This window comes from Borostomias antarcticus, assembly GCF_949987555.1.
Source record: "Borostomias antarcticus genome assembly, chromosome: 21".
NCBI lineage: Eukaryota > Metazoa > Chordata > Actinopteri > Stomiiformes > Stomiidae > Borostomias > Borostomias antarcticus.
This window is the reverse complement of record NC_140254.1, coordinates 18,958,684-18,985,621: the sequence shown is the minus strand read 5'-3', so window position 1 is coordinate 18,985,621 and position 26,938 is coordinate 18,958,684. Positions and strand designations below refer to the sequence as shown.

Sequence of the window (26,938 nt, the reverse complement as noted above, 5' to 3'; positions counted from 1 at the left end):
AGAACATTATAAAACAATTTCTCCCTCAATTTCACAGTTGATTGAGAGTGACAATACTGAATATTATATATGTTAAATATATATTTTATTGAGCTTTGACAAAGGTGTTCAGCTTGTCATTAATTAAATGAAAATAGACAATGACATCATGGAAGCTTTGTTCAGGAGATACTGTAATGTTTACTGTAAGCCCCACATGTTTATTGCAAAATGAAAAGTCCAGCATTCAAATAATCTTACATTTTGGCCATTCGTTTGTAAAAAAATAAAAAAAATAAACAAAAAGTGCAATGCATCCCTTCACACACACACAGACACACACACACACACAGTAAGGCATGGGAATCAAAGTGAGAATGTGATTAAAGCCTGAGTGAGCTCATGGATCTGGCCACAGGGTCTGAGCTCCAGCGCTGGGGGTCCCAGCCCAGGAACCAGCCTGTGAAGGTGGGAGGCTCATGTCCCTGCTTCACCATCACAACGGGGGTCCGCTTGTCCCTGTCCCCCGGGTCTGTCTGGATGTACGTCTTGGCTGTAAAAGGACACAAACTCTCAGTGAGACAAACAAGTCTCAACAAGCCTGACCTCGCGAGCTCACATTAGATTTCACTCTGTAGATCAGTCTGGACATCCAACCGTTCGAACAGAATCCGCTCGAACAGAAATTAGTTTGTGCCAATCGGCTGTAGCTCAGTTGGTGGAGCGGGTCGTTCAATGATCGAAGGGTCAGTGGTTCGAATCCCAGCTCCGACTGTCCACATGTTGAAGTGTCCTTGAGCAAGACACCTAACCCCAAAATTGCTCCCAATGACCAGGTTAGCACCTCGCATGGCAGCTACCACCATTGGTGTGTGAGTGTGTGTGTGAATGGGTGAATGAGAGGCCATTGTAAAGCGCTTTGAGTGCCGTTAAGGTGGAAAAGCGCTATATAAGTGTAGTCCATTTACCATTTACCAATCACAACCGTTTATCTAATATGGGGCGGGTCTAATAAGATGACGGAACAGAGTAGTGCCATAGAGGCATTTTCGCTGATTGGTTGTAGGTCTATCCAATTGCGTACAGAGGCATTTTGATCTAAGCCCGTTGGTAACGCCCCTTGGGAATCGGAAAGCAACTGCGAGTTTTCAGACCCTTCGCATGTTTGCGAATTGGGTCCGGTGAACCCAGACTAACAAACAAGAACATCTAGAACAAAGAGCATCCTGGATGAGATTGGAGAGGACAACTGCAACTGAGAAGGTAGCTGTTAAAGTCGCACTGAAACGGACGTTTGAGATCATCTAACTTCCGTAGTTTGACGTATTTCCGACGCAAACAAGCTATGAGGGTGGGACATAGGTTTAGAGGAATTTGATTGGAACATTGACAAGTGGACGGGTTTTAAGAACTTTAGACAGATTCCATAGAAGGATAGCGTTGATTGACGGGTGGATGTCGTGAGATTATTGGCCTAAAATCTAAGGTATTGCACGTCATTGCACGTGACCTACCATTTTCCAGGAAGTAAGAAATTATATACTTTGATATAAGATTAAAACAAAAGTAGAATTTAGTAATTTTTTTGGCATACATCATTGAATAGGTGAACACTATGACCAATTATGTGAACCAAAATGGGACAGAATGCTTTTTTCATTTTGACTTTAAGGCCTAAAAGCAAACACCCAGAAAACCATTGTCAAAACATGTAGCCTAAGTCACGTGTTAAAAAGCTCACCCGATTTGACCGACTCTGTTCTCTCAACTTCATTGGCGTCCTTTCCAATCCAGACGAAGACCTATTACACAAACACATAGACAGTATTACTCTGGTTCAGTCTCCCCAGGGTTGGGTTCATGGTTCTTTAGGTGTGTGTTTGTGTGTGTGTGTGGGGGGGTGTCCTCCACCCCACCTCCCCCATCCATACCTGGTCCCAGACATCCAGCAGCATCACATCGTCCTCCGCCAAGTCCTCCTGGGTGAAATCTCCCGGAACCTCTTCAATCTGCACATCCAGACACACAGACCATTGGCCGTACATTCACAGCATCAGGGTCTAGAGGTTAGGTTACATTATCTGAGAATACAATAAACAATCTGTTGTCCTACAGAGTCAAGTGGAGGAGAAGGTACAGGGCTGAGTTTCCCAGAGGCATCGTAGCGCTACGTTCATCGTAAGCTATGGCGTTCATCATAGCGCTACGATGCCTCTGGGAAACTCAGCCCAGGTTCATTGAAGAGAAGTGGGCGGATACAGACGGGGGGTGCAGTGCCACTCACGATGAATCTGCCGGTCTTGTTGGAGCAGGCGAACAGGCGGGGAGGCTGTGAGTTGTCCCTGTCCTCCAGTCTGGGGGACGTCTGGTACTCTTTCTTCCCCCCCAACGCTGCCCAGAAGTCAGCTGTAACACAACACACATGCAGGCAAGTCCTCAAAGATCCAGTGGGGTTAGAAATGGCCTTCGTTGTTAACGGATCTCTTTTCTCAGAGTGTTAGTTATGCACGTAGGCTGCCTGACTGGTCATGCCAGCTTTGTAAAGCTTTGTTCTTCGTTGGCCTGGGTAAAGGATTGTGTGAAAGATTAATTAAAAACACAGTAAACGCGTAACATAAATCCTTTGTCTAGCCATGTTATGTCTGTCCTTTAGTCATGCTGTTTCTCCTGCTGCATCTCGCCTCAAATGCGAACAACCCCGAACAGGAAGAGTTCTAGACCGGTCAAATTATAAAGGAGGGTCGAATTTTAGCTCACAGCAGGTGTTACCCATTTCCAAAAAAGGGAGGATGAGAGGGACATAGAACAGACCTCAATGATGTTATATCATTGCTACTTAATGAAACGTTCAGATTATAGTTTTGGGGTCTATTTTAGCTTTTTATTTCGCACCATAATGGCTGTATATTGATTTTCTTATACTGTACCTAAAACATGGATTTTCATCGTAAAATGTTTGATTTTAAGTATGTTCACCTGGCTCTTTTCCTTCCACGATGCGCTTGGGCTTACACTGCAGTTGCTCGCCCATGTAATTTGCCCCCTGCTCCTCCTCTTTGCTGGCCCCCTTGCCCACCCACAGGTACCCCTGGCCCTGGGGCATCTTTAACAGGTAGGCATCATTTGAGTTCAGGCTGGAAGCCTCTGCCTCAACCTGGAGCACAACACACACACATAGAAGCTTTTTAACTGCCAATGGGTGAAATTATACAGTAAGTGTTTCAAATAATATCAGCAATGTGTGAATATGTGTGTGTGTGTAAGAGAGAGAGAGAGAAAGAGAGGGAGTATCCCCACCTCTGAGATGCGTGTGATGGTGCCCAGGTTCCTGCGCACCTGGAACAGGCGTGTCGGGGGAGAGGGGGCTTGGCCCCCCACGCGGGAGGTACCATTTTTGTATACGATGAGGGGCTTAGCTTTGAACAGGCTCAGTAGATGGACAGGCTCCTTACCCTGGGACACCCTGACCTGAGGCCAAGCCATAGTGACATCGACATGAGAGAGGCAGCACAGACATACTTCCATAGCCAGTGAGAGCGCACAGCTGCCAACTGCCACAAGGTGGTACTATTTCTCAATCTAGAAAATGAAGTATTAAAGGAGTAGTAAAGGGAAAATCATGTTTAGCCCTGTTTTAAGGTTACTTATGATCATATACAATGGTTCAGATCAAAAGGTTGACAAAACTAGCACTTTTGAGAAAGTCTGATAATTGCTCTACCACCGTTTTGGTCATACAATGGATATGGGTGGGCACTGTGAAAAATCATTCAAAAAAACATGTTAAACTCTCAATTTCAAAGACAAGAAACTCACCGAGGTGTTAGTTGGCGTTCTGATATATAATTCGCCATAAAGTAAGATTCTAGTTCATCTGGAAAGGCTTTTTTAAATATTTAGCATATAACTATTTAGTCGCAGCACATATGTGTGTAAACTTCCGCAAACTAGGTAGCCTAGCAACATAAACAATAACAATAGCTACCGTAAGTAGTTCTGCTTCCTGAATCCCCTCTGCGGATTGATCTACACATCTACAACGGTCGCGTCAATACAAGTCAATGGATTTCATAAAATGATCAATAAAACCCTACAGGATTCATACTTTGCGGCGAATTTGATGTCAGAACACCAACGGACACCAATTACCCCCTCGGTGAGCTTCTTGTCTTTAAAATCGAGAGTTTAACATGTTTTTGAATTATTTTTCACGGTGCCCATCCACATCCATTGTATGACCGGTCTGTAGAGCAATTATCAGACTTTCTCAAAGGTGCTAGTTTTGTCAACGTTTTGATCTGAACCATTGTATATGATCATAAGTAACCTTAAAACAGGGCTAAACATGCATTTTCCCCTTTACTACTCCTTTAAGTCTTTTTGAGGTAGGTAATTTACACTGAGAAAGCAACACTGCAACTGTATGTGTCAATGCTGTGTTGCCTGAGAGTTGACTGAATGGTAACTATCTGCTGACATAACAACACACTTCTTAAGAAAACCTTCCCTCGTGTCCTTCCTACGCAACCTTACTACGCAAATGTGCACTCATACGACTGCCAAAACAGAGAAGCACAGACGGTCAGAGGAAAGCCAATATAGGTACAGGTCTAGCCTGTCTAGACTTCTACACAAATAGGCTCTAGATATTTACAATGCAAACCTCTTTATCTTGGTTTTAGTCATGCAGAAGACTGTACTTCTAAGGCATGTTTTTCTGTTGTTGTTGTTTTTACATTACATTTACCTGAACGGCGTGCCCACCCAGAGAGTGATCCAGCTGCACCGTCAGGAAGGCCGATGCTGTGATCTCATCCAGAGTGCTGCTGGCCCCCTGCCTGCAAACAGGAAGAACAATCACACACACAATCAGTAGTTTCCCAGAAAACAGGAAGTTCAACCGTAGCTGAAATGAAGTACTGTACAAAGGCCACTCTCTTCTATCTATTCGATAGTATCAAAGCTGTTGAATTCAAAATGGAAGTTTGTTTGTATCACCAAGTGTAGATGATCTGGCCCCTCTTGTATGTGTACAGAATGATGTAACAGTCGCCGCCGTAGAACTGGCCGTATTTCTTTGGGTCAACAGGGACTCTGCCGCTGCTCTCCACTCTCCAGATCTGAAACGTGAAGAACGTCAGGCTGTCATTGATGACTTCTTCATACGATGACAGAGCAATGTTGTGAGACAGTTAAGTTTTATCCGCTGCATGTGTCCACTTCAGTGGCTGTCCATACTGTCGTGGTCAGATCACACTCCGTATTGACAGAGCGGAGCACCAGCGCGGTCTGACTGGAGCTGACTCGCTCACTCGGGTGAACAATGAACCACGAGCCTGACTGGTATACCCATTTCACAGTACCTGGCTGACCAGAACCATACTGGTCTATTCACATTTTCCTCACAAGCACAGTTTCAGCAACAACTCATACAGTAGCTATGGTGAAAAATCACTACTGAACATATTGTGGGGAGGCCACCTTTATAACTGACTCTTTCAGCGTAATGGTAAATGGTAAATGGACTGCACTTATATAGCGCTTTTCCACCTTAGCGGCACTCAAAGCGCTTTACAATGGCCTCTCATTCACCCATTCACACACCAATGGCGGTAGCTGCCATGCAAGGTGCTAACCTGCTCATTGGGAGCAATTTGGGGTTAGGCGTCTTGCTCAAGGACACTTCGACATGTGGACAATCGGAGCTGGGATTCGAACCACTGACCCTTCGATCACTGAACGACCCCCTCTACCAACTGAGCTACAGCCGCCCCAGCGTAGATCTGAAGTGCTGCATCACCTGTGTGTCTCCTGTCCCGTCATCCACCATGTTGTATTGGGCGGCCATCTGCTGGGACTCGTGGAGCTTGGAGGTGTCAAACTCCACCTGCTGGATCCGGGCGATCCTCTCTGTGACATAGACCTTCCCCAGGCCTTCGGTCTGGTCCCTGACCTTCCAGCCCTGGAAGAACTGCTTGAAGATGGGCGTCTCACCCCCGTCTGGAAGGACCTGGATCTGTGGAGGGTGGTCCGAGTGGGGTTAGTTGTAAAGTAAAGAGCGCGAGGGGGGCCGAGGCCTGTTCCAGTCCAACTGAAACGAAGGTCACGAGGTCACTGGTGGTCCGACACAAGCTTCGGATTACATTTGACTGATCATGTGACGTTTATCACGTTGCTAGGCATCGCTCCTTTACTTGGTAACAAGTTATGAGGATGTGGGATAGCTGACGATGAATGATATGGATGAATGATAATGGGTCAGGGAAGAATTTTTACAGCTCACTTATCTGGCCCCCGGGTGATTACTGTTTTTTTGCTTCCCTCTGGAATATGTAGAGAGTGGGTCGTATGCCCACCTCCCTTGTTCTCTGTAAAGCGCATTGTGTTGCCTCTGGGTATGAAATGCGCTATACAAATAAAGCTTTGATTGATTGATTGATTGATAATGGTTCTGTGAGATAGCTGATGAAGATTGACATTAAACCTGCGTGTTAGACGGGTATCCCATCTGCTTGATAAAACCCTCAGCGGTCTTCATGGCCTCCTTTCTCTCACTGGGGTTGGCATTGCGACCTTTATTGGTGACGAGGGTGGTGGACAGGACAGAGGGATGGGAGAAGAGGTGAATGACGAATGTAGATGCAAATTACAGTCACCGCCTGCCATTAAAGGACGGGAATATCACAACAATGCCAGTGACTTATGTAAACAAACTGTTGTTCTGTGAACAAGCAGCTTACAGATGTTAATTAGACATGATAAATGTTTGATAGGAATACACTGCATATTTTGTCACTGTGTACTGTAGTTAATTATTCGTTGGAAATGTACCTTTCCATACAAAGATCATTTTGCTCTTCCCGTGGTCCAGGATGAAGCACTCCTCTGACAGAAGAGAACTCTGGAGGAACGGGTTCTCCTCCGACACCAGGGACACTCTCATTGACCCAGAAGCGTCAGAAACCTAGGGTCAAACACGCAGAGGTGAGTAGAGCATTCACATCTAGTGTGTGGGGGGGGGGATGTGCCTCACTGTACCATGTAGAGTTTGGCCATTTTCCTGTTGGACACATCTGCCACCATGTCATCATTGTCATCGCCGTTGGGTATCTCTGGCTTGCTGCCAAGGACCTGTACAATCACACATTGAAAGTGTCAATAAAAGATTCAGACCCCCACTCCTATTTTGACGACTGCCTGACCTGACTAAATGGGACTCTCACATTGACACTGCACATAAGAAAATAGGACAGTGTATGGTTTGCAAATACAAAAAAAAAAGTTTTATTTAGGCCATGACACAGTTAATCCATACAGGCATGTGTGGTGTGTGTGTTACCTTGGTCAACTCCGAGGGCTCGCTCCCCTCCTCCACTACCACTAGCTTAGCTCGTCCGTTCCTCTCGTTGTCACGGATGCCGACGGCCATCTGTGCTGCCTTGAGCCGCTCAAACTTGTTACACAGAGATCCACACCACTGGTAGATCACCTGCTCACAGTCACAGTGTGCATATGGTTATTATGATTAACATATGGCCTTATCACTCCCAAATAATCTATAGACACCCTCTGTAAACATTTGAGATATTCGTTTGTACAGAGTCGCTAAGAGTCATGTTTGTTCTCCAATAACCCGGCAGGTTTGTGGGCAATAACCCGGCAGGTTTGTGGGCACAGGACAATATCAAAATGTTAACACATAACTTGCATCCTGGTATCGTGCCTGTGTACATTCTGTATGCTCATGCTTAGCTTGTAAGGTGGTTTAGTTAACTTCCATACGAGATGGAAGAAGTTAGAAGTTGTTTTTTCAATTGCCAATACATTTCGTTTTGAACACTGAAACTATGCTATAGGAACTATGTTTCAGCAAAAGTAAAGTGTATTCTATTCATGGACACTTCGACTTTTCAAATCCAGAGTTAAGACATGTAAAAGTCAAGACATAATCTTAAATCTCATAGGTTAGTGTATCATATTAATTCAAACAGAAAGTCGTCTCCACTCCATCATTGCCACAAAGGAACATGCATTATGAGTAGGAGTTAGTTAGTTTGAGAGTTATGAATGGAAGTGGGAGTGGTCCTTACAGCGCCAAGGTCAACGATGAAGCAGTCACCCTTGTTGAAGTTGGACCAATCGACGGGAACCTCTGTTGCCCTGACGACGCGTCTGCCCTTGATGTGAAAGAGTCGCTGAGCAGACATGTCATTGGTGACAACATGCTGGAACCCTGACGCCACTCCTCCGTTCTGGGGGGGGGGCAGAGCACACCACACACACACACATACACACACACACACACACACACACACACACACACACACACACACACACACACACACACACACACACACACACACACACACACACACACAGCTGTTTTTCCTGTCTTCTGCCTTTCTTTTTCCCTCCACACTCACCAGGATCCTTTTCCATCCCATGAGTCACCTCTCACCCCTGGCCAAGCAAACAACCTTCATGGAAACTGGTGTTCAGTAAATGGTTTGGATAGGATTACGTCAGACATAGAGCGAGAGACCAAATTGAATTTGTCAGTAGGATTACTGTACACCGTACTTTATAAGTGATGCCGCCCTTAAAGTAGCCGGTGAAGGCGGTGGACTCCACCCCCTGAAGCTCGCGGTATTGGACAGGCTTTCCCCCCAGGTAGTCATCCATCTGCACGGCAAAGATGGCCGCTGCCGTGCTCTCATCCTGGGTGCACTCCTTTCCTGGGCGTTCCAAGAGAAGAGAGGTGCTGATTAGGGGTGGCAGACAAAATACAGTACGTGTGCAAATTTGTGTTGCAGAAGTAGAAATTACTCTCTTTGGAATTTTACAAGGCAACCGTTTTTTGCTCACTTAACACCTCACCTCGCTTGTGGTTACAACTAGCACACATTTATCAGCTTCCGGCAGTTTCCGGCTGACAAGTCGGCACTCTCAAACAGCATGACATCTACATCTAGACTAGCATGTTGCCATTCTATGTCATTGGATGGAACATTTGGTGGTACCGAGCTAAAGTTGATTTAATGCTAAACAGAAAGACCGTGAGGGGAAGCAAAGATATTAGTCGTCCATTTGCACGAGTAATGATTCATAGTGGGGTTTCAAGGAAAAGGGAAGGACTAAAAGAACAGTTTAGCACTATTGACCTTTGTGCATACGTGGGGGGGAAGAGAAAGAGAGAGAGAGAGAGAGAGAGAGAGAGAGACCAACTGATGTCAAGGAAGGATGTGGCCACAGATTAGGTTGGCTGATTAGATTTGGAACGGATAGCACAGCATTTTCACAACCATTGCACAAGCGAGAAAAATAAACTTCTGAGGAAACTGTAAAAGAGAAGTGAAGACATGATTATGTCTAGTTCCCTAACAGAGTATTCACATATGATTTGGGATGGGTGTTGGTCAATTACTGTTAATGCACTTATCTCAGAATCACTGTAGAGGCAAGTCAGTCAGACAGACAGGTCCTCTTTCCTGAGTAATAGTCTCACTCTCCTGTGTAAGCCTGTAAGTGATGGTTTTAACAGCTACCTAGCTCTAATAGCAGCTTGACTGGCTTATCTATAACTGCCGTCAGACCACACAGACCAACTGAGAAATTCCACAGGCATCTAGAGGTGTCAGTAACACACAGAGTGTCAGCATCTTCAGCAACTGTACAACTTACACATACGAGGTAGATGTCTGAGGTGGGAAATTATGTGATATGTTTTCTATGAAGAAAGCTGCACTGTGCACACAAAAGAGCGTCAGTTCTCAACACCCCGGCACACTCTGCCCAGAATCCCAAATCCCTCATTTCACCATGAACTTTTCGTTTTCTCTTATTCCTCTGAATGTAACATATATTATATTCTGTCCTATACCTTATTCAAATATAAACAGAATGAGGGAAGCAAAATATGTACAGTATGTCCTACATCCCATCCCAGTAAACGTGTCAGTAGCAGCCTATAGCAGTACGACACTGGTTATGAAGTTGTACAGGAACAGCCTGGAGAGATGAGTCCCCTTCCAACAACTCACCTAGCCAGTAATGCAAGTCATAGAAGAAGTGTTCTCTCTGCTTGACCGTGCGAAGTATCACATAGGCGTCCCCGACGTAGAAGTTCCCGTGCAAGTTGTCAGGCACCGGGACGAGCTCCATGCTCTCGATCCTCCAGACCTGGAGGCCGGCAGACTTGCCTGCCTTGCTGAACTCTTTGTGGTGGAGCACCATGCTTGCTGGCGGGCAGAGGGAGAGGAGAGAATTGGGACGTGGATCTCAGGTGTGAGGAGAGGAACAGAGTGCTGCTCTGTTCCAGAGGAGGGCTGAGTGAAGACAGTAGCAGCAGTATGTAGGGCTGTATTACTGCGGCTGAGAGTGCGTGGGTGTGTCTAGATGTTTCCAAAGCACGCGCACACACTCACAGACACAGACAGACAGACAGACAGACAGACAGACAGACACACACACACACACACACACACACACACACAGACACAGACACAGACACAGACACAGACACAGACACACACACACACACACACACACACACACACACACTCACAGACAGACAGACAGACAGACACACACACACCCACACACAGACACACACATATACTGTATTATTGTCTCTACTCAATATTTTTCCAAGAATGTACTTTACATATACCCAATAATTTGAGGCTATAAATATACAATTCACGTACTTTAGGTATTTTAATGTTTATTTTCTAAATTTAACAAACTGTGGTCAGATCCAGGATGTTACTCAGACACAGTGTGTTATATTTCCCACCTATGATATAATATACAGCACACTGTATAGTGAAGTACAGTATATATGGAGAATAATTGAAAATGTCAATTGTTACATCAATTCATGAGCTGTTGATGTGAAACTAAAATGTGGAACATAAGATCCTCTGTGTAAACCATAAGCTCCAAACATGTTCTCTTTGTCAATTCTCATTTCCTCATTGTCGATTGAGATTAGATTAGTCTATTAGATTGGATTCAACTTTATTGCATTTGTGCAGACTATGGGTACAAAGTGAACACAATTGCAAAATATAGTATTATTTACAGATAAGTGCAGGAAAAGTAAGTTCTATAGCACTATTGCTATATGTTATTATGTGGAGAGACAGTGCAAATATTATATATGTAAATATTTGTGAATACATACAGTATATAGTGGTGAACAGAGATGGAGAATAGAGAGTGCAAATGTAAGGTTCTATGTTGAGTTTAAACAACAGTTGGTTATATGTACAGTAACTTTATTTGAACGGTGAACAGTAGACACGTTAAAAATGTGTTTATTTGAGTCATTAGGGGCCAGGCAGCCTCAGCTGACGCTCTCTCTTGTATTTCCCAATATTTTTAATCTTCTGCTTCTTAGGAAGTCTGGCTTCCCATGCATGAAAAATCACCAAACTTTACACAGGTCCAGTCCCATACCAGAAGTCCTCAACTGGCATTGTGGGCCAATAGTCCTGATGGTGGTGCTACAGCAACCGTCTAAAGTTTAAAACTTAAAAAAATAAAATCATAACAAATCAGCCATACGTGCTATCACTTTGCAAACACCACCAACATGTACCTGTAGGCCCAAGTGAGCAGACATTTTGAGCTGGCAGAAATTATGTCAAAGTCCACCACTCTGTTTTTCTCAAAAACTGTAAAACCTATCAAACCCTACTCCTCCCACATTTTTTGGTCAATTGACACCCCGGTTGGTACACTACATCTTCAGACTGTCCTCCACAAACAGTCTTCACAGATTTTTTAAATATCAAAGATTGAGCCCACAGTGCATCAAAATGTTTTACTGTAAACAGTACGGTATGCAGCTACTGCAAATACTCACTCAATAAATCTACAGTACAATGTTCATGAAAATGACTTGAAAAAATACTTGAAGTATGTCCTAATTTTGTCTCATCAAACTACTGACCCTAGGACAACAACTGGCTAAATTGACTGATTGAGAGGACACCAAGCCATTGATTGTTTGATTGGTTTCCACTTGTCTTGTTAGTCTGTGTGTATAGCCTACATGTAGCTCCCCCAGTTTGGTTCTTTATCTATTAATTATTTGCTGTAGCTGTGTGTTGTCCCTGGTGTTTCCTGTGTCATCTTGTAAGTTTGTAAGCTTTGTCATTCGTTCTCCACTTGTTGAGTGTGTACCTTGGTTTTATTGTTTAGTTTTTGGTTTAGTTTTTTAACCATTGTGGTGCCTTTGACATTTTGTGGAAACTTGTTACACTTACCATGGTGTAACTTTGAGTTCATTCCCAGGGTGATGGAGAATAAAATGTGAATGCATACTCATTGTGCTGTGACATTAAAGATATTCTAAAGTTTTAAATTATGGTCCAGGCAGTTCTGCTGACAACTCATGCATTTGTAATTTGTCTCCTCTTCCTTCTACCTCATGCACACTTCCCCATAGTTTCATTTAGCTTAGCTGTTGGCCTTTACGCACCATTTTGTCCTTAGAGGAGTATCCCAGTATAGTTTCTTTGTATTTTTAAAATGTTTGTCACCCCCCTATTTTAAGAAATGTTTGGTTAGTAAAGCTTCAAGCTAGATCAGGCCAGCCTGTTTCTAATTTGTAGCAGGTATTCATCTTTTTAGCATACAATACTGGTCAGATGAAGAGATGCAATACTGGTCAGATGAAGAGATGCAATACTGGTCAGATGAAGAGATGCAATACTGGTCAGATGAAGAGATGCAATACTGGTCAGATGAAGAGATGCAATCAGTCCCACCTGTGTTCATTCCAATCAATTCAGTCAATCTGTGAATCTATGCTCATTCCAGAGTCCCACAATTTATTTGCATCACTATGTAGGCCTACTAAAATGTTTATCCAGGATTCCTACGGTGTAAATAAGCTGACATTTATCCTGTTTATTTAAAAAAAAAAAAAAAAAAAAAAAGTTAAAAATGTTAAATGTTCCCCTCATTCACTGCAAAATCTCCAATGGTGGGTCTGGAATGCTTTGTTCTCCAGTGCATTTTACACTTCCTGTGGCAGGTCGCCCTGGTGAAACTCTGAGGAAGGCGACTTGCCACAGAAAGTGAAAAATGCACTGGAGAACTTGAAAACCCGAAAGGCATTCACATAAAAAGCATTCCAGACCTTAGGTGGTATCTGTTCTGCAAACACTTGGCAGAAAGCAGCAAGTTGCCTCCCACAGTTGGTGCCCTTGCAGAACACATTGAAATTGAGAAATTGAGAGTTTAACATGTTTTTTGGATGATTTTTCAAGGTGCCCACCCACATCCATTGTATGACCAAAATGGTGGTAGAGCAATTATCACTTTCTCAAAAGTGCTAGTTTTGTCAACGTTTTGATCTGAATCATTGTATATGATCATATGTAACCTTAAAACAGGGCTAAACATGCATTTTCCCTTTACTACTCCTTTAACTGGTCATTAGCTGGTCTTGCTGGATTTACCTAGTAGGCCAACTCTTATGGGGGCATATCTTTAGGACCCTGTCTCATTACCACGTCCGGTTATATTCATTTTTTATCTTTAATTTAAATAATTAATTGCCTTTTTATATTGTACAGTACTTGTCCAATGGGCTATTAACACTGATATATTTTGTATGCTGACAGTAAAAATAAGAAAAATAGAATGTTGAAATGTAATTTTGTGGTAATAAAGCTATAAATAGGCCTCACTACTGCCTGTGATTCTGGTTTGTGATGGATCCAAAAGTATAGTGACTCAAGAATGACATTTCAACACATTTCTGTTTTGCACCCACAGCCCCCCTTAAAGCAAACTTTTAATATTTAAATCATTTACCTTCTAAGGGCCTCATTACAAGAGCGGCTGGTCCTAAATTGGTCAAAATAATCACCTGCTTAGACGATTCAAGTCATGTCAGATCAGTGATTCAAGATAGAGGTGAAGGTAACATGGTTTAACCTGGGTCTTATGAACATTTCTTCTGTGTATCAGTGCATACATTGTGCTCAGTTGTTACTGACCCTAGCCATATTGTGGCAGTTGATTAAGCATTGCTGAAACACGTGAGGTAGCTGTACTGTATGTCAACGGAGTCAAGAGACACAATCGTCTCAATAAGAGACTGAGGCAGTGGGAAGTATCCCTGCCTCAATCCAGTCCTGGACGAGTTCAAGTTGACTAATGAGGAATCAAGATCAAAATGGGTTGTTCAAATTAAGGAATGGATGACACACGTCACCATGTATCAGAAATTGTAGCAATCACTTGTCAATTGACAAATGTATTGTACCACATCAACTTACTTTATTTCAATTTCCTAATTATTAGCACCTACGTCATGAATTTACAAAAATGTCAAATCTGTTTGTAGGCACATCAAACACAGAAAAGCACATACCTTAGCAACCACCCCAACATCAGTGTATTTCTCAACATACTCCTGTACAGTTTTCCAACTTAAATTATGGTCAGCAAAATGTACAATGATTCACAAACATAGAAATATACCCCAACCTTTTCAAGAACATGAGCTGACTTGACTTTCTTTAATGGTGTATGCACTGCACATATCACTGTCTGCCTTTAAATATGCAAATCAGACAATATGCTTTTACATCCACATTGACGCAACATTCTGGTCATAGACACTGCTTTGAGGAAAGACACCATTTAAGGGCCATGCACATACGTTATAGTATAAAATCAAATCACATTTTAGGAGCATCATACAATATCCCTTAACCTGACCACTTATCACGATGGCCAAAAATGTGAGTGTACTTGTGTTGTGTGTCTTTAATAACATACATCTGGAATTTAAGTGGTACATAACTTATCACTCAAAGGAGATGCCACTCATTGAAATCTACCTGAATACAGGATAGTTGTGTGTAAATATTGATGTCAACTGTTGTGATATCTGAATCTACTCTGGCCTGTACTGGTACCTCCTAAGGAGATCTACGGGGGTCCCTTTGGGGCTGTTGCCTAAAGTGCAGGACTAATCTGGAAACCTACTCATCATTGATAGGTAGTTGAATATTTTTAAGGGGTGGACAGTCCTCAGATCAACCGTGTGTGTGTGTGTGTGCGCGCATGCAACAAGCAAAGTAGGTATGTCACTCCTCTAGCCAGGCATCAGTTGGGCTTTCTTTCTGTTACGGGAGACAACACAAGGAGACCCATTACAAGATGTTAGTGAAAAATACAGTGACAGGCAATTCACAAAAGCTAAAACTGGCAACATGCTTTGAGCAACAACACTTCTGCCCACTTTTGTTGCATCACATTCACTTTAAAACCATCTAAGCCATCATCACCATTTTAATAAGATATCATCACCACTTTATGCATGTATACTGTAGTTTATCCACTTTGATAGTAAACCACAGATCTTTATTATTATTTTATTTTTTTTAGGTCTTTTCAGCTTTTTTTTTTTTTTAAATGATATAGGACAGTGTAGAGAGACAGGAAATGTGGGAGAGAGAGAGGGGAGGACATGCGGCACAGGACCCGAGCCGGGAATCGAACCCGGGTCCGCCGCGCAAAGGACTAGCCTTCATATGGTGCGCGCCTTACCCGGTGAGCTACCGGGGCGCCCCTAAACCACAAATCTTTGAATACACCCCTAGGCCCTGTGGAAACCATCCGTTGACGGACAACGTATATGAGACGAGAGCACAGATTCGATTTGCATCTGATTTGACGGAAAGCCGGTCAGTCGTTAAAAGCTGGTCAGTCGTGCACTCATTGAGAATGACTGGTCTCTCTCTGACAAGCATACATCTGTGTTGTGTTGTATTTTCTGTGCTCTCGTGTTTTTATTCTGTATCGCTTGTTGTGTTTTATGTCCTCTGACCTGCCAAGGGGACTGCAGATGCAAATTAAATTGAAGCTAGAATCTGGTACAGTGCATTATATGTTGTCATAGCAGCCTATGCGTAACCAATAGCCAATAGGAGCTAGCCCTGTGGGGCTCCGCTCCATTCATACAGTAGAACTAACGTTACCCCGCATAACCATCGTTCAGTTCATATAAACAGTTGAGTCCTAGAACTCATATAAGGGTGTGTGTGTGTGTGTGTGTGTGTGTGTGTGTGTGTGTGTATGCGCGTGTGCCCTACTAGAGTGCATCACACTTACCTCCCGGCAGTGGTGGCCTGCAGGGCATTCTGGGTAGCAGGAGCTCCAGGCGTGCAGGTGGTGCCAGCCTGACTGGACGCTCCGTTGACCGGACTGCCATCACCCCTGAGGATGCCGGTGCATGTCCAGGTGTCCATGTAGTTGGCTGGGGGAGGAGGACATACCGTTTCAATCAATCCAACTTTATTTATATCGCACACGTCATACACCAAAATGCATATTGTACACCAATTGCAACTCCAAGTGCTGAACATAAACGGTAGAAATAAAAGTACAAAAAGAACATACAAGCAGCAATAATGAGGCCAAGCACAACAAACACATCAAAGGCAACATGCGAAACATGCCATAGCCACTTTTAAGTTATGCGGCCATTGATGTCAATGAAAATACAATGAAAGACGCAATAAGGGGGTTGGGGTGCGGATGCGGAAGTGCCTGTTGACTTCAATGTTAACAGTTCGCTGTAAAAACACTACTTCAAGAACCAAAATAGTCAAAATAAAAGGCTGAATACACTATCGGGGTTACAAACTCATCATTACCAGACTCTGTTTTTCACTGCCGTTGTTTTCGCGTTTGGAAATACATCGGAGACTATGTGGAAGCCATGCCAAACATGTAAAAATATTACTTTTGTGGATATTTTAGCATGAAACCATATCTTTTAAGGTAGGGGTTACGGTTGTCGTAAGGCTACCGTTCAGCACCTACCTTTCCAGAGGCGAATACAGCCATCGTCCCCAGAGGAGGCCAACAGGGTGCTGGTGATATTCCAGCTCACCCTCCACACCTGGGAGTTGTGGCCGTCAAATTGAGCCTGCTGCTGCACATCCAGCTTGGTAGGGCCCGACATGGAGGATTCTCTCCTGGAGAGAACCCAGACACAAGTAGATAACTCTTCTGGAGGAAATACATCACAACACCTAGCCAGCCCCTTATTATGGTGCGTTCGTTTGTGGTCGGAGGTGGCAAGTCGCAAGTGGCAAAATACCTACCTCCGACCTGTGTGCATTCGAGCTATATACCATTATATCACAGTTACCTAGTTATATCTAGTGCATTCGAGCAACTGGGGGCTGAGAAACATATCCGAATTTGCGACGAGGAAGTGCGAGTTCATGCGGTGTTTTATTTAATAATTCCTAGTAGCAAGTCGCAATTTGCCACCTCCCAGTTATAAACGAACGCACCATTAGCACCTGAGCAATATGGTTTGAAATGGGCACTGAGATTTAGAACATTTATCTTGTTTTTGCACGTACTGGCACATGCTGGATCTACAATAGGGTGTAGTTGGGTGAGAGCCATGGGGCAGGTGACCCACTGCTCCATCCGGGGGGGCACCAAAGAAGAAAAAATAATCACTGTGCCGTCTCACTGAACTATGATCAGTTTTTGCTTCAACAAATCTAAAATTATACAGTGTCATTCAAATGTTCATGATCTTAACAGTTAACTGTTGGTGTTTTGACGAACGCAATGTATGTGCATACTGGCAAAATGGACAGGTGTCAGCAACTCAGTAACTTGAGTCTCAACCAAAAGAAAAACTGTTTTAGAATGATTAGTACCTCCAGCTTTCCATCTTGACTGAATGTTAAATCAGTCTGTAGATAGACAGGTACCGTGTACATTGAAATGCTTCCTTGGGACTTTCTCCTCACAGATAAAAAAAAAAAAAGCAATAAAATAAAACAATGCTAAAACAGTTTTTTTTTTTTTAAGTAGCAACAGAATGAAAACAATCTAAAAGTTTTCTAAAAATCTAAAAATACAAGATGAGTGTGTAAATATCAAGATAGTGCAAGATGTTTCAGTAGGATTAGGAGGATCGAGATGGGTGTGAAGGACAGAGAAACTGCTCCTATCTGCGGAATATTGTACAAAACTAACTTAAATATGTGTGCATTTATTTTGCATTCTACAACCTGTGCTTGTGTGACAATTCAGTGGATTGGGGTGGGCACAGGGGCACGAGTGTGTCTTAATCAAGGTGTGAGCGTGGGGCGGGCACAGGGGCACGAGAGTGTCTTAATCAAGGTGTGAGCGTGGGGCGGGCACAGGGGCACTAGAGTGTCTTAATCAAGGTGAGAGCATGGGGTGGGCACAGGGGCACTAGAGTGTCTTAATCAAGGTGAGAGCGTGGGGTGGGCACAGGGGCACTAGAGTGTCTTAATCAAGGTGTGAGCGTGGGGTGGGCACAGGGGCACTGGAGTGTCTTAATCAAGGTGTGAGCGTGGGGTGGGCACAGGGGCACGAGAGTGAAGGTGAGAGCGTGGGGTGGGCACAGGGGCACTAGAGTGTCTTAATCAAGGTGAGAGCGTGGGGTGGGCACAGGGGCACTAGAGTGTCTTAATCAAGGTGTGAGCGTGGGGTGGGCACAGGGGCACGAGAGTGTTTTAATCAAGGTGAGAGTGTGGGGTGGGCACAGGGGCACTAGTGTTTTAATCAAGGTGTGAGCGTGGGGTGGGCACAGGGGCACGAGTGTCTTAATCAAGGTGTGAGCGTGGGGTGGGCACAGGGGCACGAGTGTCTTAATCAAGGTGAGAGCGTGGGGTGGGCACAGGGGCACGAGAGTGTCTTAATCAAGGTGTGAGCGTGGGGTGGGCACAGGGGCACGAGAGTGTCTTAATCAAGGTGTGAGCGTGGGGTGGGCACAGGGGCACGAGAGTGTCTTAATCAGGGTGAGAGCGTGGGGTGGGCACAGGGGCACTAGAGTGTCTTAATCAAGGTGAGAGCGTGGGGTGGGCACAGGGGCACTAGTGTCTTAATCAAGGTGAGAGTGTGGGGTGGGCACAGGGGCACTAGAGTGTCTTAATCAAGGTGAGAGTGTGGGGTGGGCACAGGGGCACTAGAGTGTCTTAATCAAGGTGAGAGGGTGGGGTGGGCACAGGGGCACGAGAGTGTCTTAATCAAGGTGAGAGGGTGGGGTGGGCACAGGGGCACGAGTGTCTTAATCAAGGTGAGAGCGTGGGGTGGGCACAGGGGCACTAGAGTGTCTTAATCAAGGTGTGAGCGTGGGGTGGGCACAGGGGCACGAGAGTGTCTTAATCAAGGTGAGAGCGTGGGGGGGGCACAGGGGAACTAGAGTGTCTTAATCAAGGTGAGAGCGTGGGGTGGCACAGGGGAACTAGAGTCTTAATCAAGGTGAGAGCGTGGGGTGGCACAGGGGAACTAGAGTCTTAATCAAGGTGAGAGCGTGGGGTGGCACAGGGGAACTAGAGTCTTAATCAAGGTGAGAGCGTGGGGTGGGCACAGGGGCACTAGAGTCTTAATCAAGGTGAGAGTGTGGGGGGGGCACAGGGGCACTAGAGTCTTAATCAAGGTGTGAGCGTGGGGTGGGCACAGGGGCACTAGAGTCTTAATCAAGGTGTGAGCGTGGGGTGGGCACAGGGGCACTAGAGTGTCTTAATCAAGGTGTGAGCGTGGGGTGGGCACAGGGGCACTAGAGTGTCTTAATCAAGGTGAGAGTGTGGGGTGGGCACAGGGGCACTAGAGTGTCTTAATCAAGGTGTGAGCGTAGAGGAAAGATGTAGATGTTTCTGAATGTAATCAAGGCACTCCAGAGAATTCATGATAACCAAGTGCAAAAACAAGCTAACTGTTGGAAATCTCAAGGAGGGCCCCTTTAACTGGTTAGCACTGTCGCCTCACAGCAAGAATGTCCTGGGTTCGAATCCCGGTCGTTCCAGGTCCTTTCTGTGTGGAGTATGCATGTTCTCCCCGTGCCTGCGTGGGTTCCCTCCGGGTACTCCGGCTTCCCCCACCATCATAAAGACATGCAACAAATGAATGTTGGTGGTGGTCGGAGGGGCTGTAGGCGCTGATTGGCAGCCACGCTTCCGTCAGTCTGCCCCAGGGCAGCTGTGGCTACAGATGTATCTTACCACCACCGGTATGACTGTCTGAATGAATACTGGACTCTGTAAAGCGCTCTGGGTATCATGAAGGGCGCTATATAAATCCAACTTGATTGATTGAACCTCAAATCCTACCCTCTAATAGGGCAGACAGCATTTCCCCAATCCTGCTTACACATATCCAAGAAGCAGGCAATGCATGGATCTTTAATGCGTTTAATGCATTGCCTGCTGGAACATGCACATAAACCTACCGCATAGGTGTGAGCTTGAAGATGCGCACGTCTTTGGTCGCTATGGCGAGCAGGTGGAAGGAGCGCCCTAGGTTGGGCGCGAAAGCGATGTCATGTACCGGCTCTGTGACCGTCATCAGATTCTCCACCTTGGCATACTTCCTGAAATTATAGAGCGTGATGTCAGCCAATCAGAATTAGTTTTTGATCATATTGTGCTAGTTGTGGGCAGATTCTTTGTTGATTGTTCCTTTGCGTGTGCACGCTTTACTCATTGTCTTAGATTTTTTTAGGAAAGCAGTAATATACAGTATTAAAAAGGGCCAACTCTCCCCCTACAGTAGCTCATGATTACTCCAATCCAATGCTTTTAAATCTATGGAATTGAAGTAAACAGCTGACAAGTATTTGATAGAAATTAAAACGCAATTAGCCTTCAACCTGGATAGACCAACCTTGTGTTTTCCACATATTCATAGATCTGAACTCTCCCGCCGTAAGCTGTGTTGCTGTCATCGCTTCCCACAGCGATCATGGGAGGATGGGCCCGGGAGCTGCAAGAACAAAGAACGCAAACATGGAACTCATACTGGAGACTTTTTCTACATGAGACTGAGGTGTTAACTTCTTTTATTGTGCTTCAACATTCAAGTAATGAGGGGAAAATCTGAACTTTCAAAACTTTCAAAGACAGGGGGCATATAAACTGAGGGCTGCCTCCGCATGTCTCCTAGTCCTGGCTCTAGGAACCATTAAAAGTTCAGTGCCAGAGGACCTGAGCGGCCTACTAGGTGTATTTTTTATTTTATTTTATTTGACCTTTATTTGACCAGGAAAAGGAGGGTCTCATTGAGATTAAAAATCTCTTTTACAAGAGGGTCCTGGCCAAGACAGGCAGCAGCACAGAGACACGGTTTCTTACAGGACTTTGGTTTTCTGCCGTTTAATCGATTATGGATTTAGAGACTAATAAAATAATATTCAAATCTATTCTAAAACTGACAAGTAACCAGTGTAGTGATTTTAAAACTGATGTGATGTGAACCCTCCTGGTCTCTGTAAGAACATGTGCTGCGGTGTATGTGTGGACACCCAAAACTTTACAAGTAATACTATATTCAACCGTAAGATAACCACGTGGCATAAGATTAAAACATTTTCTGGACTAGAAGAAGAAGAAGAAGAGGGCAACTAAGAACAGGGTTCCAGACTAACATTTTCCTTTTTTTTTTCCTTTTCAGCTAGTGCACCAGCACATGGTTTGGTCAAACCCAAATTTTGCCATCACAATGAGCTACTTGGGGAGCCAAATTAGCTTTTTTTCATACCAAAGTGATCAGAGATTTATATCAATTTGCTTTTAAATCAAAAGACATTAACTGTTTATAAGCAAATAAGGTGCCACCGTTATTTTGAATAGAAAATACTTTTTATACACACAGCTAGACTACTCAGAGCACAATAACTCCCTTCTTTTAAGGCCTTTCATTGGATGTGCATGTTGCACCTGTCATTATACGCAAAGGTGCATTATACAGTAAATGTTCAACCGCAAATAAATATTTGTTGTGTTAATGTTGATACTAGTCTATGGTGAGAATTTACAGTCACAAATTAAGCACATGGTTGTCATAATAATTGAATGATGGTTATAATAGCAGGATAACAACATAATGCATGCAGCATTTCTGTTTGACCAAGTCAAAGTTATAGAATTAAGAGGAGAAAATAAAATGTGACTCTGATCAGTTTGACTCTACTCCCAGTTAATAGTTTGTGGCACTAGACAGAGAAAGGGTCACAATTTAGTCGCACTCTCGAACCTTAAGGAGGATTGTTGTTAAATAAGTAAAGGTGAACATGAGAGGTGGGGTTCCCGACCTGGAGGGGTTCCAGGAGATGCAGGAGCAGCTGAGCTTGCAGGAGATCTCGTGCTGCAGGGACCACTGGCTCAGGTTCATGACGTCTGGGGCCTCGTAGATGCGCACCACGCCGTCTGCAGAGCAGGTGGTCAGCATCAGACCCATGTGTTTAGGAGCGAACTTCACATCGGTCACCGACGTTCTGCTGTCCACCAATGTGGTCCTCTTGATCTGGAATGACAAGAGTGGGAGACGAGTGGGAGAAGCTTAGGCTCTATAGAAAACGCCTTCCATAGATAGTAATAACTTCATTAATATGTTGGTAAAATTTGTGATAACACGAGAGTTCAGAAATAAATGATTTCAAGATCTGGATAGTACTCAGATGTTCCTTATTTTACAGTAATAAGGTAGGTCTAGGCAAGAGATTGGAAACCTTCAGGACTGTAAGAGCCATTTTGGAGCCACAATGGATAAAAATGATGAGTTTGAGATGGAAAAACACTGGTGGAAAATGTAGTCTCTCAATATTGCTCCTCTTGTGGAAGAACCTCTCACAAACATAGACTACCAGCATCATACCTGCGTTAGCTATGACTAGGGCTGGGTTTAAAAAATCGATTTTGGGATTCATGAATCGATTCTGAATCAAATGATTCAGAATCGATTCATGAATCCCAAAATCGATATTTTATTTAATGAATGAATGAATAAATGAAGGAATGAATGAATAGTTCATTAATTCATTCAATGATTCATTCATTCATTTTTGGAAATCAGTATCGATACCCAGCCCTAGTATTGATGTTTTGCATAACTTGGCAGTCATGTAATTAAGGTTACAGCTAAAAAAAAACAGGTTTTAGTAACACTAACCAAATCAATATTGAATCGAATCGAATCGTGATAATCGATTCCGAACCTTGTGAATCGGAATCGAATCGATTCTTGAAATTCGACTCGATACCCAGCCCTAGCTATGACTGTCATTCGGGCCATTCTTCTCTCAAATGTCTGCACTTCTCTCTTGCTTATGGACATTTATTCCTGAATCATACGACTATTTTTCTAACTTTCACTCAAATTCTTCATTGTTCGCTTCTTGGGGCTGGGCCTTGTACAGAGAAAATCTCTGCTGGTAGCTTACTGACAGCATAGCTTTTTATTTATTATTGTTCCATGAGCTGTCCGTTGTGTTTGTGTCGGATAGGCCGATAGCCTATTGGCTGCATTCCAAACACAAAACCTAGACTTTATTCGTTGGTTTCAGATCTATTTAGCATATTCAACCTGATTTTATATATGGGTGGCACAGTGGCTCAGTGCGTTACACCGTCGCCTCAGAGCAAGAAGGTCCCAGGTTCAATTTCCTCTTAGGCACTCAGCACTGTCCCGGGCCTTTCTGTGTGGAGTTTGCATGTTCTCCCCATGCTCACTTGGGTTCTCTCTACATAGAAGCCAATATGAAAAGCATGCAGAAGAACAGATGCTCTTCAGTCCTGTCCCTGACCAGGACTTGGACTGAGCACTTGGACTTGGTCTCCGGGCACCACTATTAAGGCTGCCCACTGCTCCTGGCTGCCCCTGGAGGACAACAGCTCGGATGGGAGAAATGCAGAGGATAAATTCCACCAGCGACTGCTAATACATGTGTGTGTGTGTGTGTGTGTGTGTTGTGTGTCTTTTGTCGCAGCTCACACACGCGTGTGTTTGTGTGTAATTGCCATGTGGCTAATAAAATACCTTCAAGGTCCAGTAATTATTATATTACCTGTGGTTTTGTATTACGCTAATTGCAACTGAATTACCAATCTGCATGGGAGGCAACAATGAGTAGTCAAATGTGCCAAATGTGTCTCTGGAGGTACTGGCCTAGGCTGTGTGCAGAGAGCCAGAGCGACATGTCCAGTTGATGGTGCAGCTGTCGGTCATGTCAGGTGTGATCCCACCTCTTACCCAATGGCTGAGTCCTCGCTGTTTATCGTTGGACTCGCCCACGATCTCCTCCCACACTGCCGCTGTCCGGTCAAACGAGCAGGAAGCAAGGACCTGTCCGAACTCTGGGTGTGCCCAGGTCACCCTCCAAACAGACCCACTGTGGGTCTTAACATTTTAACACACAAAGTTAAAAGGAATAGTTTACTCAAAATACATACAACACTCATATTGTGGGTGTGGTTGACAAGCCCAATAAGTTTTAAATCATGATTTTTTTTTATTTTTTTTTTAAGTGCAATGGCTTGCCGAAACCACATCTATCTAGTTAATAATCACCAATTAATTATATTTTTGCAGCGTATGCATGGTGGATTGATGGGAATCATATAAAAAGTTTTGAGTAAATGCTAGAGGCCATGTGACATGTTCAAGCCAGTGCAATCAAGGTAAATGGAACATTTTGGAGTAGTGAACTGGCGTTAATGTGCGTTAACTTACCTTCCAGCTGGCAGTGCACTGCCACTCTCCACTCTCACTTTTGTCCCACACCTGGAATTCAAAATTAGACCGGTTACCCCTCTTTTTCTTTTCAAAAAGGATAGGGTGCCAATTCAAATATGATTATCTCTAGCTAGTTATCTAATGTAGCCTACCTTCACACTTTGGTCACTGGAGCAAGTCGCCATTCTCCGGCCATGGAAATCATAAGACACATCGTGGATAAGATCCTTATGATCCGCAGCGATATTTCGGGCTACAAACATTGTCCAGGAACTTGTCTGAAACGACACTGAAGTGCTTTTGCTTAAAAGATTACAATACTACTATGTTGTACATTTACAATATGATCACGGCACAACTTTTTATGGTCAGCGCCATTTTTCTAAAAGTTCCGCTATCACGTGATTAGGCTGGTGAAGCCAGGCTACTTCTTCTTCTTGTCTGGCGAATTGCAAAGAACCTCAAGGTGCATACCGCCACCTACTGTACAATAGTGTGGCTGTGTTTCAAACGGTAGGCAGCTGCATTGAAGTCACCATGGGCTTTGAAGCCAAGCTCGGTATTGCAAGTCACGTGATGGCATGCGGCCCAAGAGCCTTATCAATCAATCAATCAATCAATCAATCAATCAATCAATCAATCAATCAATCAAAGCTTTATTTGTATAGCGCATTTCATACACAGAGGCAACACAATACGCTTTACAGAGAACAAGGGAAGTGGGCATAGGTCTCACCCCTACATAGCCTATTCCAGAGGGAAGCAAAAAAAAACATTAAAAATTCTCGACGATCGAGCGAGCTCCTGGAGTATGTTTATCTAACGGCTAAAAACATTTATAGAGCAATAAATTACATTAAATCACATTTTCATAGCAAAAAGGGCTAAAAACATCATAGGAGAGACATGGCAAACACTGATGTATGTCTATGTAGGCCTAAAACGGGGAGGCAGGGGGCCTTTCCAGGAGCCATAGGGTGGACTTTTGGCCAAGGACAGGGGGGGGGGTTCTCCGGGACCTGCTACAGGGTGGCCTGCAGGAGACAGGGGGTGTCCACAGGACCTGTTTAGAGTATAAGAGGGAGAGACACTAGGGAGGAGGACAGGTTTAGTGGCTGTACTGGACATCCACAGCAGACACGTGGGTTTCTATCGGACTCAGGGTGTTCTGTGGGTGAACATAATCCTAGAGAATATCACCCTGTCCGCTCTCCCAATTCTATCAACCTATTGGTCGTAGTAGATTCTGAAGAGGAACATGTACAGTACTGCTCTCTGGTCTGGAGTGTGTGTATTGACAAAGACCAATAGGAAAGAAGCCCTCCCAGGCTGAAAATTAACACCGGCCACCGGCCAAATGCAGGTAAAATTTCCAATTGGCGACTAGATTTCGGAAGGCTATCTGGGGAAAAAAAAAAAAAAACTTGGCCGGTAGATTTTTTTCATCTACAGTCCCCTTGGCAGGTGACTCACCGTGAGCCAAAAAGTTAATTTTCACCCCTGCCTCCAGTGCTGAACCTCTGTTCCTATCGAGCAGACCTGGGTCAAAATACAATTTGAATCACTTTGCTGTCTGCTTGAGTCGGCCTGGACCAAAGGGGTGGGGTTAGCATTTGGTTCCATTGTGTCAGACAATCATGCACAGAAAAGTAATTGAAATGATTTCAAACAATCTTAATCAAGGCCTGTTGCTACAGCAGGTTGTGTTTGGGTTGTGTGCCTCAGCTGTTCCTGAACGCCAAGGTCCAGGAATTTGCCAGGGTCCATGCTGATTGGCTGGGCACCTGTATTGGCCTGGAAGACATGGTGAGGGAGGGGACCTTCCTCTGGGTCAACAGCAAGAAGCTGGAAAAGAGATCGAGGTGCAGTACCACACACACACACACACATAAATAATCAGCCATAACTGCTGTCACACACACACACACATCCCAATAAGCAAGTCAGCCACAAACTGAAGACACGAAATAACCTTCACCTTATCCAGTAACACCCCTGTGACCCTTACTCTGATTCTTCTCAAGTCACTGGACCAGTCCACCCGACAACTTCTACGCTTCCTGGGACATAACCGAGTCTGGCCAGGACTGCGCCGTGATGGGCCCAGGGAACGAGGATCAAGTCCAGTTGGAGATACCCACGGACTCCTGGGACGATGTAACCTGCCAGCCGCAGTTACATATGCGAAGCCAAAATTATGCCAGAGCTAAAGATTTGATTTATTCTAGATTTTACAAGTCCTGTCAGATTTGATAATACCCAAGGATTCCTGGGACGATGTAACCTGCGTCACCAGCTGCCATTACATATGCGAAGGCAAAATCATACATTTAAAAATTAAAGATTTGATGAAAGATTTTATACGTCTCAGATCGCTACAGATGAAACTGATCTTTTTCCTTTTTCTAGCTTAGTCATAATG

General features: G+C 44.2%; 2 protein-coding genes across 2 annotated transcripts; both read right to left on the bottom strand.

The window, feature by feature from the left end:
• Positions 1-248: 248 nt before the first annotated feature.
• Positions 249-10,212, bottom strand: scin (scinderin; the record flags this gene model as incomplete). Its single annotated transcript, XM_084455646.1, has 16 exons — positions 249-532; positions 1,721-1,781; positions 1,911-1,988; positions 2,264-2,385; positions 2,956-3,133; positions 3,277-3,447; positions 4,727-4,817; positions 4,978-5,099; positions 5,780-5,995; positions 6,464-6,552; positions 6,811-6,943; positions 7,018-7,110; positions 7,319-7,468; positions 8,070-8,231; positions 8,560-8,714; positions 10,020-10,212. The coding sequence occupies 16 exons, from the start codon at positions 10,210-10,212 to the stop codon at positions 363-365; spliced, it is 2,184 nt and encodes a 727-aa protein (XP_084311772.1). The 3' UTR covers positions 249-362.
• Positions 10,213-14,271: 4,059 nt separating this feature from the next.
• Positions 14,272-24,883, bottom strand: LOC311323459 (nucleoporin SEH1). The gene is made up of 9 exons (XM_084455688.1): positions 24,669-24,883; positions 24,514-24,564; positions 24,034-24,180; positions 22,097-22,308; positions 20,671-20,769; positions 20,237-20,377; positions 16,834-16,988; positions 16,120-16,264; positions 14,272-15,128 (listed from the first exon to the last, which is right to left on the bottom strand). Exons 1-9 carry the CDS (start codon positions 24,777-24,779, stop codon positions 15,101-15,103), a joined length of 1,089 nt encoding a protein of 362 aa, XP_084311814.1. The 5' UTR covers positions 24,780-24,883; the 3' UTR covers positions 14,272-15,100.
• Positions 24,884-26,938: the final 2,055 nt, after the last annotated feature.